Below are 12,445 nucleotides of genomic sequence, written 5' to 3'. Positions count from 1 at the left end.
CATGTAGTCTGCTCTTCCACCCCTCCTGTATGTATATTTTTCAATTCCGTTATTGTATTCTTCAGCAAAACAGCTACTTCTCCTGGTCTTGAAGGAGTAGCCTTGTGTAAAAGATTCAATTTATTGGTCAACCTTAGCCCTTGTTCTTTGTTGTCTCTCAAACCTTTGTAACTGTCTAAGCAGCCAAATTTACTCTTGACATGTACTGGCTGCTGATGGTGTGCCAAGACCTCTCAGTGTTCTAAAGGGAGGAATCTCAAGTCAGCACCTAGTTTCAGGCTGATTGGAAGCCATATCCTCAGGCAGAAGCTTTAAAAGTACCCAAATATATACAGTCCTGTGATATCACAATAGTAAACCCTGCTGGCCTGCAGACCAGGTGGAACTGGAGGTGTTGCAAAAATCAGGGCTTTAGGCAAATGTATCAGTTCCTTTCTGGGAGGTACCAGCAAACTGTAGCAAGGCTGAGGAAGAATGCAAAGATGGTATCCTCCAGCCTACATTCCCTGAGAGCACACTTGTAGCCTCCAGATGTATGACAAACTTTTTTTTTAACATTTATTTTATTTTTGAGAGAGAGAGAGAGGGGGCAGAGGAGGGCAGAGAGAGAGAGGGAGACACAGAATTCGAAGCAGGCTCCAGGCTCTGAGCTGTCAGCACAGAGCCCGACGCAGGGCTTGAACTCACGAACTGCGAGATCATGACCTGAGCTGAAGTCAGACGCCTAACTGACTGAGCCACCCAGGTGCCCCCACGTGTATGGCAAACTTTAAGTCTGCCCCTCAGGCTGAAGCTCCACGGCAAGTCCCTTTTCACAGACAGACTGGGGGTTTGGTTTAGTCTGCTGTCTGTGTAGGCCCCTGGTGATGGTAGCATGCCAAGAACTGTCTGTCTGATTATTAGTTTTGTGGGATTCAGGAATTCATGCCCCCTGGCCACCAGAGCCAGATGACTACGGAGTGACCCCAGTATGGACTGCATGCACCTGCAGGTTTTTGTGGGGGCCACTGAAGAGCACAGAACTGGCGTGTCACTCTTGACTTTTGCAGGGATGAAGGAGAATCTAGGGCTGGTGCTTGCCAGCCATCTTTAGTGGGGTAATGGGAGAGTGCAAGGCTAGGTCACACTTGCCAGCACTATCAACGTAGAGGGAGAGTACAAAAATGGTGACTGCCAGCACTTCCAACCCTGGAGAGAGGTCCAACGTGCTCCTGCCCCTCTGGCAGATGTTTTAATACTAGCAAATGAATCTCCTTCACATATAGTGTAGACATTTTTCAAACTGTTGCCTTTTCACTGGTTCCTAAGGTGAGTGAGTTTGCATGCAAGCTCTTTAAGAAAGGTGTTTCAGTTCCCGACAGCCCTTTGGATGTAAGCTCCTTTGATCTTCAAAGCCAGAATTTTGCAGGATTGTCTCCCTGTTACAGGCCCCAGGGGTTAGCATGCTTGATGTGGGCCATGAATCCCTTATTTCTCAGGGATTAGCTCCAGATTTGTGGGATCCCTTCTGATTGTGGGTCATCATGGCAGGGGTAGGGTTTTGGATGAGTCAGTATCTCTGCCTCTACTAACCACTATGTGGCCCTTTTACTATTTGTTGTGAAAAAAGCTGTTCAGTTAGTTTTCGGGTCTTTTTCAGAGGGAATTAAGTGTTCTCTATGTAGCTATAGATTTGTTTTGTCCATGAGAAGAGGTATGTTCAGGATCTTCTTATGCCTCCATCTTGTACTGCCCCACCACTATCCTTGTTTCTTAGCAACTCACTAATTATAGAATTCTTTCTTATGCTTGCCATCCCCCAATAATACTATTACGTCTCCTAAAATGTTAATTCTACTCTTTCTTTATAACATAGGCACTACTCACTTTGCACAATAGTATGGAACAACAAAAATGAAGATGCAAGCTGAAACCATGTAAAGAGGTCTTCATAATTAATGAGAAAAATATGATTGCTCCATGACCTTTAAAAACTTTTCTCACAACTTTAAAATCTCTCTTCATGTAAGTTATACATGTAAAGAGAAAAGTCATATATTGCTAAGTTTTCTTTCACAAACTTCCTTGTCTACACCTCTAAAGTCTCTAACCTCTAAAGTCTAAAATCTGTCAATGGTGTCAGTGTCAACATTCCAGTGTTGCCATCTTCCATTTTTTTTTTTTTTTGCTGCACTTTCATTTCTGTTGGTTAATTTTTCCCTTTGAGTATCCGTCTTTTTAAAATTTCACATTGGTTTATCAATGAGAGGCAAAAAGGCAACACAACTACATGCTTTGCTACCAGGGCATTAAGAGAATATCAGATTTACAGTGATTAATGATTGATTCAATTTGAAAGAAGTGAAATAATTGTTCACTGATCATGATACATAACTGTTATTTATATAGTGATTTATAGATTGATGGATTGAAAAGCTAACATACCATGGTAGCTTGAGTTTGAACCATGTTGTTGTGGACTCATGTCATTTAAATAAATTGTGGCAACAAATTTTGTGCATATCAGAACTGTGCGAAGGACTGCCTGCATCTAGTAGAAATGAGCTATAAAATCTTATTTTTCAGTGTGTCACCATTATATGATAAAATAACAACAGGCTACTTCAAATACATGATTTCTTTGTTTTATCAGCTCTGCAAGTATCCAAATTTAGTTTAGAATTTGCTTGAAGGCTGCATAGAGAAAGAAACTAAAAGTTAGCCTCTTGCTTGAAGAGTTGAATATACTATGGACATTTGCCAACTGAAACATATTTTTCTGCTGATATTCATTATAATTTCTGAGACAAGTTATGGTAATTTGATTTCATTATATAAATGTTAACATTTGCTCAGCCCAGCAAAAAATATATAGGAAAACATTTAGAAAAAAATTTAAATGGAATTTCAAATCAATGAGTAAAGAATGGAGACTTTACTCCAAACAAATGGAGTTGGGTTATCTGGATATCTAATTTGGAAAAAAATGAAGATACTTCTCACCTCATACAACATATGGAAAAAGCCAATGGATTAAGGATATAAATATAAAGAACAAAATCATGCAGTATAGAAGAAAGACATAGGTCTATTTTTATAATATTAGGATATAGGAGTTTTTATAACAATTAGAAGATTATGCTTCTGATCTTTCCCACTAAATCTCTTTCCCCACATCTCTCCTGTCTCAGTATGTAGCAACTCCATTGTTCCAGTACCTTAGGAAAAAAAATTTAGAGTCATCCATGATATCTCTCCTCCCATATTCCATAAGCAAATCTTTCTGGCTTGCCCTGGATCCAAACCATCAAGAATCAGGTCTGTATTATTTAAATAGTGTTATAACTGGTCTGTTTTCATCCTTATTCCTCTGTGATCTGGTTCCAAAATAGGAGCTATGATATATTTTTAAATTTAAGTACAATCATGTTACTCCTTCCAGTCACTCCCCATTTCATTCAGTAGTAAAATCCCTTACTATGATCCACAAGGGCTCTAGATAATCTATCTCCCATTACCCACCTAATCTCATCACCTACTTAGTTTCACCTCATTCACTCTGCTTAATCCACTCTAGTCACGTTTATGTACCTCAGACATGTCAGGTATGCTCCCACCTCAGGGTCTTTGAATGACTCATTCCCTCACTGCATGTCACTTGATCAACTGTTATTAGAGCAGTTTTCCCTTACTACTCTATTTCAAAATGTAACAATTCTCAGCAATTCCTATACCCAAGCCTCACTTAACTTTTGCCATACCTTCTAACACACTCATTTGTTTATTGAATAACTCATTTGTTTATTGAATAGATGTCAGCTCCATGCAGGCAGTGAGTTTGGTTCATTCATTTTCTATCTCCAGCACGTAAAACAGTACCTGGCACCTCATATACACTCAATAGGTATTTTTTGAATGAATGAACCAATAAATGAGTATAACATTTGCCTATGTAAAAATTTTAAACTCTACATGATAAATGAACAGTAAACAAGGTTATAAGACAAATAAATGACTGGGAGAAAATATTTGCAACACATATAATAGACAATGGATGCATCGTTATAAAGTACCTGTAGAAATCAATAGGAAATATACAACCAAATCCCTTCCCAAAAATGACGAAAGAACATGAATAGACAATTTGTAGAGGAGATATAAGCATAAGAAATCTCATTTCTAATTAGGAAAATTCAAATTTCAACAATGATACTCCACTTTTCACCTTTTAAACTAACAAAATTAGAATGACTGATAGTACCCAATATTTGTAAAATGAAGAGAAAATAGAAAATTTCTTACACTGATCAAGACAGTATAAAGCAGTAGTGATATTTAAGAAAAAATTAGTCACTAACTATCAACATTACAAAGGCATATATATATGATGAGTTCCCACAACTCTACTTAGAATTTATTCTGTGGTAATATTTACCAAATAATCTTAAGATATGTATGTGAGACATGGGTAAGAATCTTCAGAGCAACATATGTTTCTAATCATGAATATACAGAAACAATTCAGTATTCATAATAGGTTAAACTATTTATGGTTAACCCACACGCAAAATATTATATAATTATGAAAAATAATGAGGCATTTATTTATGGGCTAATAAAGACAGTTTGCTAAAATTTACTAAGTTATGATAGCTAGGTCCAGAGCAGATATATAGTATGAATTTTTTTTGGTGTAAATAAAAATATAAGATTCCTGTATTTGAAAGATGCAGCATCATTTCATGAATCAGTAACTGAGGAAAAATGCTTCCAATTATAATTGTAAGATGCTTTCCATTGTAAGATGCACCTCAATATCAGAGATTTTGAATATAAAAAATAGAGTCTTAAATTGATAAAATACTGGGGCGCCTGGGTGGCTCTGTCGGTTGAGCATACAACTTGGGCTCAGGTCATGATCTCACAGTCCGTGAGTTTGAGACCTGCATCAGGCTCTGTGCTGACAGCTCGGAGCCTGGAGCCTGCTTCGGATTCTGTGTCTCCTGCTCTCTCTGCCCCTCCCCCACTCACACAGTCTGTCTCTCTCTCTTCCCAAAATAAATAAACATTAAAAATATTAAATAAAATAAAATAAAATAAAATTGATGAAATACCTATCATACATACATGCTTACATGTGCATAAAATGTCTTTTCTGGGGGCACTTGGGTGGCTCAGTTGGTTGAGTGTCTGACTTTGGCTCAGGTCATGATCTTGCAGTTAGTGAGTTAAAGCCGCATGTTGAGCTTTGTGCTGACAGCTCAGAAGCTGGAGCCTGCTTCAGAATCTGTGCCTCCCTCTCTCTCTGGCCCTCTGCTGCTCACTCTCTGCCTCTCTCTCTCTCTCTCTCTCTCTCTCAAGAATAAATAGACATTAAAAAGAATTTTAAAAAGTCTTTTGTGAACAACTATTAAAAATAGTAAGAACTATGAATTTGAGGTATGTATATGTGTGGGAAAAGGACTTCTGGTTTCACATTGTTTCATACTGCTTGATTTTTAAAATCAAGTTTATTGGTTACTATTAATATAAAACTTTATAAGACAAAAATCTAGATGTACTTATGTTTTGACCTAGACACTTTCAGGAATCTATAAAGTATAACTAATTATACATATGTCCACAGATATGTCTAAGAATATTCATTATATTATTTGCAACAACAGAATATCATGCAAATATTAAAAATAATGTACAATGACAACGAAAATTGTCTAATATATATTAAAAAAGAAAGATTAAAAGATATAAATGATAAAGCAAATATAGGATAGCATGTATTCTATAATTCTATACACATACAATATATGTAGAAAAAACAAAACAAAATTTTGTATACATACATAAAAAATGTATAGCAAGGGATTCAAATTTATACACTAACTATTATCAGTGGATTTCTATAGGGAAGGGAATGTAATAAAGAATATATGTTATGAAGGAGATTTTCACTTTTACCCTTGACATGTCTGTATTATTATTACTTTTTTAATGTTGTCATGTATTGCAGGTAAAATTTAAATACAACAGAAAAATTCAGAATCCGAAAGGAAATCTGAAAAGTAGACTTTACACTGGTAATCTATAGTTAATATGCAGAGATTTCTCTTGATTATTTCTTACAATAAGCTGATTGACTACACAAACTAAAATCTTTTTGTATACTGTTAAAAAGAAATGATCAAATTCCACATGAGTAAAATCATTGAACAACAACAAAAAAAGAGACAAAGCAAGAAACAGACTTTTAAATATAAAGATCAACCAGATGTTTACCATAAAGGATGTGTGTGGGGATGGGTTAAATAGGTGACAGGGATTAAGGAGGGCATTTGTGATGAGCATGGGGTGTTGTATGGAAGTGTTGAATCACTACACTGTACACCTGAAACCAATATAACATTGTATGTAATCATACTGGAATTAAAATTAAAAATAAGAATTTTTTTTAAAAATTAAAAAATAAAAAGGACAGCTTAAAAGGAAAAAAAACATTACTCAGTAAATTCATATCTCAGTGGGAATTTTCATTAATTCCATGCAAGTTTAGTAACACCATTCTTTTTCTAATACTTCCTAGCTTTGTAGTCTGACTGAATGATTAAACAATATTATAACACAAACAATTGACTAGGAGAAAACATCTGTAACATATATAATAGACAATGTATGCATCTCTCCCAGCTAAAAAGTACTTCCCCAAATGAGTTAGACCTATCACCTTTTTACATGGAATTAAGCAGTTATCAAATATTTGCTGAGTCCAATGATTCTAAAACACATCCTAAATTTGATTGGTGGAGAAACACTACCAAAGTTTTCACACTGACTAGGGGCACAGAGGGGCATGTAAAACTGTTTTAAGAGAACTACCTCTGATATGCAGTTAGGAATACTACAGCACTTTCATTAATTGCATAAGTTACTTTGTTTATATAAGTCTCTTCATATTACTTTATAATAATATTCGAATACAGATCAACAATTCTGTCACTAAAAAGGAAAAATTACGCCTTTGGTTTACTGAAATATACTCAGAGATTAAGATAGAGGGAAAACAAAGAAATCAGAATGTCTCCCCCTCTTTTTGGATTGGCTACAAACCCTACAAGTATCTCCTTACAATATAAGAGAAAACAGAAGGAATGAATTTCTAGAATATACCATGTCATTCTATAGTTTGTTTAATGAAGAATTAGGAATGAGTACAGTATTTTAAAAAAACCACATCTGCTCAGGCATATGCATGGAGTAGAATTACCTTTGGGCCAGGAAGACCTGGAAGACCAATGCCTGAAATACCAGGATCACCTTTTTCTCCTTTCTGTCCAGGTAATCCTGGGGAGCCAGGTTGTCCAGGAACTCCAGGAGGTCCAGGAGACCCTTTCACACCCTGAGGGCCTGTTGAACACATGTAACATGCATTTTTTTTACAAAATATTCTTTATTTATGGCATATCTATGATGCATATGACCAAGGGAAAAGATTTTTTAAAAAAGAACTCTGCAAATTCTGAGTTAAAAATAATCCTTTATAACTAGGATTATTTAAAAGCCTACTTTACAAGGAAGTTTATGTGAAAAGGGTACAGCTAGAGAAAAGATACATGTTTGTCGATTGTTACTCTTAATGTTTCTAAAACTGTCCATTAATTCCCACTTCAAATATTTGTGTGATGGAAGAGCTCTCTCCACGGATTACCTTAGTTATTGCCTCAGTTTGATTTTATCCACAACCAGACTCTATTTTGATAACAAATTTTCCAAAGCCATCTTCCATTGATGGGATTAAATATTTGGGAGACTGCCATCACTCACCTGGAAAACCCATATCACCAATGCTTCCTTTAAGTCCAGGAGGTCCTGTAAGTCCTGGCTTCCCAGGGAGACCAGGGTTACCTTTGGGACCTAGAAAAGTCAAATTGGTTAAATTAAGATAAGTCAGCAATATTGAAGTTGCCTGGTTTCTTGGAGTGGGATGTAATTATAATGCAAGCATGGGATTGGATGGATCAAATCTCAATACATGATTAAGTTCCACAGATCTAACTCAGCATAAAACAGGCAAGAGATACCTAGGAAATCTCCTTCGGAACATATTACAATATAATCATGGTGATAGAGGTCTCCTAATACAAATTAGTTTTAAAAATGCAAAAATTTTACCAGGTCATCTGGTGTCTTGCCCTAAAACATTTCCAATTGGAAACAAAGTTCTATTTGTTGTATGTGTGTAACTACCCTTACTGTATTTATCACAGATAAATCCAATATGAGTCTGCTTTTAAAAGATTCAGAAGTGGCTTTCCCATGTAAGTCTGATATTATGAAACCGGCAAATGGAAAGTGGTATCCTGTTATGACATATTCCCAGTTCATGAGGCCAGGGATAGATGAAGATTGACGGAGAAGTACTATACTGTCACCTCCAACAGTCCTGGCTGCTGTGTTTAGACATTCTTCCTAGAGCTTAGGTGCCTAACCTGTGTGGTGTTACCTAGGTATTTTCTAAGGACCACAATGTTGCCTTAAACATTTTTTCTTTTCTTTTTTTCTTCCACACTGACTTCCAACTCAGGGAAGAGAATGCAGAAGATGTGAAGGATAGAAAGGAAGAGAATTTCTCTTTCGAACTATATTAAGGCAACGTAGTAGAGTCTAGAGCAGAATAACTGACCTGAAGGATGCTTATGAGGATGGAGACTAGCTGATCTTAATTCCTTAGGAACCTAACTAAATAAAGTGGTTTAAAAAGCCGCAAGAGAGGGCTGGATAGAGGGAAGATGGGAGCATAGGAGGACGCTGGGCTCACAGCATCCTGCTGGTCACTCAGATTCCAACTACACCTGCCTAAATAACCCAGAAAACTGCCAGAAGACTAGCAGAACGGATTCTCCGGAGCCAAGCGCAGACAAGAGGCCCACGGAAGACAGTAGGAAGGGCGGCAGGGCGGTGCGCGCTCCACTGACTGGCGGGAGGGAGCCGGGGCGGAGGGGCGGCACACCAGCCTAGCAGAGCCCCCGAGTCTGGCTTGCAAAAGCGGAGGGGCCGGACAGAGAGTGTTCCGACAGCGAGTGGGTCTTAACATCTGGAAGGTTATAAGTTAACAGCTCTGCTCGGAAAGCAGGAAGGCTGGAGGACAACGGGAGGGAGAGTTGTTGAGCCCCGGACGACAGAACTCAGTTTGGTAGGGAACAAAGGCGCTTGCCATGGCCATCTCCCTCGCCCATCCCCTGCCAAAATCCAAAAGGGAACCAGTTCCTGCCAGGGAACTTGCTTACACCCCACAAAAACCGAACGCTGTGCTTCTGTGGATCCATCCCTCCGGCGGCGGCGGGTCTGACTCCCTCCCGCTGCCCCAGGGCCCCTCCGGAAGCGGATCACCAAAGGAGAAGTGAGCTAAGCCTGCCCCTCCCACCCCCGTGCACCTTGCCTATCCACCTCAGCTAATACACCAGATCCCCAGCACCACAAGCCTGGCAGTGTGCAAGTAGCCCAGACAGGCCACGCCACCCCACAATGAATCCCGCCCACCCCTAGAAAAGGGGAAGAGAAGGTACACACCAGTTTGACTGTGGCCCCAGCAGTGGGCTGGGGGCAGACATCAGGTCGCACTGCGGCCCCGCCCACCAACTCCAGTTATACACCACAGCACAGGGGAAGTGCCCTGCAGGTCCTCACCATGCCAGGGACTATCCAAAATGACCAAGCGGAAGAATTCCCCTCAGAAGAATCTCCAGGAAATACCAACAGCTAATGAACTGATCAAAAAGGATTTAAATAATATAACAGAAAGTGAATTTAGAATAATAGTCATAAAATTAATCGCTGGGCTTGAAAACAGTATAGAGGACAGCAGAGAATCTCTTGCTACAGAGATCAAGGGACTAAGGAACAGTCACGAGGAGCTGAAAAGTGCTTTAAACGAAATGCAAAACAAAATGGAAACGACAACGGCTCGGATTGAAGAGGCAGAGGAGAGAATAGGTGAACTAGAAGATAAAGTTATGGAAAAAGAGGAAGCTGAGAAAAAGAGAGATAAAAAAATCCAGGAGTATGAGGGGAAAATTAGAGAACTAAGGGATACACTAAAAAGAAATAATATAAGCATAATTGGTATCCCAGAGGAGGAAGAGAGAGGGAAAGGTGCTGAAGGGGTACTTGAAGAAATAATAGCTGAGAACTTCCCTGAACTGGGGAAGGAAAAAGGCATTGAAATCCAAGAGGCACAGAGAACTCCCTTCAGACGTAACTTGAATCGATCTTCTGCACGACATATCATAGTGAAACTGACAAAATACAAGGATAAAGAGAAAATTCTGAAAGCAGCGAGGGATAAACGTGCCCTAACATATAAAGGGAGACCTATAAGACTCGTGACTGATCTCTCTTCTGAAACTTGGCAGTTCAGAAAAGAATGGCAGGAGATCTTCAATGTGATGAACAAAAAAAAAATGCAGCCGAGAACCCTTTATCCAGCAAGTCTGTCATTTAGAATAGAAGGAGAGATAAAGGTCTTCCCAAACAAACAAAAACTGAAGGAATCGTCACCACTAAACGAGCCCTACAAGAGATCCTAAGGGGGATCCTGTGAGACAAAGTACCAGAGACATCACTAAAAGCATAAAACATACAGACATCACAATGATGATAAAACCCATATCTTTCTATAATAACACTGAGTGTAAATGGACTAAATGTGCCAACCAAAAGACATAGGGTATCAGAATGGATAAAAAAACAAGACCCATCTATTTGCTGTCTACAAGAGACTCATTTTAGACCTGAGGACACCTTCAGATTGAGAGTGAGGGGATGGAGAACTATTTATCATGCTACTGGAAGCCAAAAGAAAGCTGGAGTAGCCATACTTATATCAGACAAACTAGACTTTATATTAAAGGCTGTAACAAGACATGAACAAGGACATTATATAATAATTACAGGGTCTATCCATCAGGAAGAGCTAACAATTATAAATGTCTATGTGACGAATACGGGAGCCCCCAAATATATAAAACAATTACTCATAAACATAAGCAACCTTATTGATAACAATGTGGTAATTACAGGGGACTTAAACACTCCACTTACAGAAATGGATAGATCATCTAGACACACGGTCAATAAAGAAAAAAGGGCCCTGAATGACACATTGGATCAGATGGACTTGACAGATATATTTAGAACTCTGCATCCCAAAGCAACAGGATATACTTTCTTCTCGAGTGCACATGGAACATTCTCCAAGATAGATCACCTACTGGGTCACAAATCAGCCCTTCATAAGTATACAAGAATTGAAATCATACCATGCATACTTTCAGACCACAATGCTATCAAGCTTGAAATCAACCACAGGAAAAAGTCTGGAAAACCTCCAAAAGCATGGACGTTAAAGAATACCCTACTAAAGAATGAGTGGGTCAACCAGGCAATTAGAGAAGAAATTTAAAATTATATGGAAACAAATAAAAATGAAAATACAACAATCCAAACGCTTTGGGATGCAGCGAAGGCAGTCCTGAGAGGAAAATACATCGCAATCCAGGCCTATCTCAAGAAACAAGAAAAATCCCAAATACAAAATCTAACAGCACACCTAAAGGAAATAGAGGCAGAACAGCAAAGACAGCCTAAACCCAGCAGAAGAAGAGAAATAATAAAGATCAGAGCAGAAATAAACACTGTAGAATCTAAAAGAACTGTAGAGCAGATCAACGAAACCAAGAGTTGGTTTTTTGAAAAAATTAACAAAATTGATAAACCTCTAGCTAGGCTTCTCAAAAAGAAAAGGGAGATGACCCAAATAGATAAAATCATGAATGAAAATGGATTTATTACAACCAATCCCTCAGAGATACAAACAATTATCAGGGAATACTATGAACAATTATATACCAACAAACTGGACAACCTGGAAGAAATGGACAAATTCCTAAACACCCACACACTTCCAAAACTCAAACTGGAGGAAATAGAAAGCTTGAACAGACCCATAACCAGCGAAGAAATGGAATCGGTTATCAAAAATCTCCCAACAAATAAGAGTCCAGGACCAGATGACTTCCCAGGGGAGTTCTGCCAGACATTTAAAGCAGAGATAATACCTATCCTTCTCAAGCTATTCCAGAAAATAGAAAGGGAAGGAAAACTTACAGACTCATTCTAGGAAGCCAGTATTACTTTGATTCCTAAACCAGACAGAGACCCAGTAAAAAAAGAGAACTACAGGCCAATATCCCTGATGAATATGGATGCAAAAATTCTCAATAAGATACTAGCAAATCGAATTCAACAGCATATAAAAAGAATTATTCACCATGATCAAGTGGGATTCATTCCTGGGATGCAGGGCTGGTTCAACATTCGCAAATCAATCAACGTGATACATCACATTAATAAAAGAAAAGATAAGAACCATACAATCCTGTCAATCGATGCAGAAAAGGCATTTGACAAAATT

General features: G+C 38.3%; 1 protein-coding gene across 7 annotated transcripts in view; it reads right to left on the bottom strand.

The window, feature by feature from the left end:
* The window catches only part of COL4A5 (collagen type IV alpha 5 chain), a 237,559-nt gene that overhangs the window by 38,674 nt on the left and 186,440 nt on the right, over positions 1 to 12,445 (bottom strand). For all 7 annotated transcript variants that reach the window (XM_023249437.2, XM_023249436.2, XM_023249434.2 and 4 more), the window contains 2 exons: positions 7,798 to 7,887; positions 7,241 to 7,380 (listed from right to left, as the gene is read on the bottom strand). In XM_023249437.2, coding sequence (XP_023105205.2) covers positions 7,241 to 7,380; positions 7,798 to 7,887 — 230 coding nt within the window. The remainder of the gene's footprint in view (positions 1 to 7,240; positions 7,381 to 7,797; positions 7,888 to 12,445) is intronic.

This window comes from Felis catus, chromosome X, assembly GCF_018350175.1.
Source record: "Felis catus isolate Fca126 chromosome X, F.catus_Fca126_mat1.0, whole genome shotgun sequence".
Taxonomy (NCBI): domain Eukaryota; kingdom Metazoa; phylum Chordata; class Mammalia; order Carnivora; family Felidae; genus Felis; species Felis catus.
Note: the sequence above shows the minus strand (reverse complement) of the source record. Positions and strands in the feature narration are given on the sequence as shown.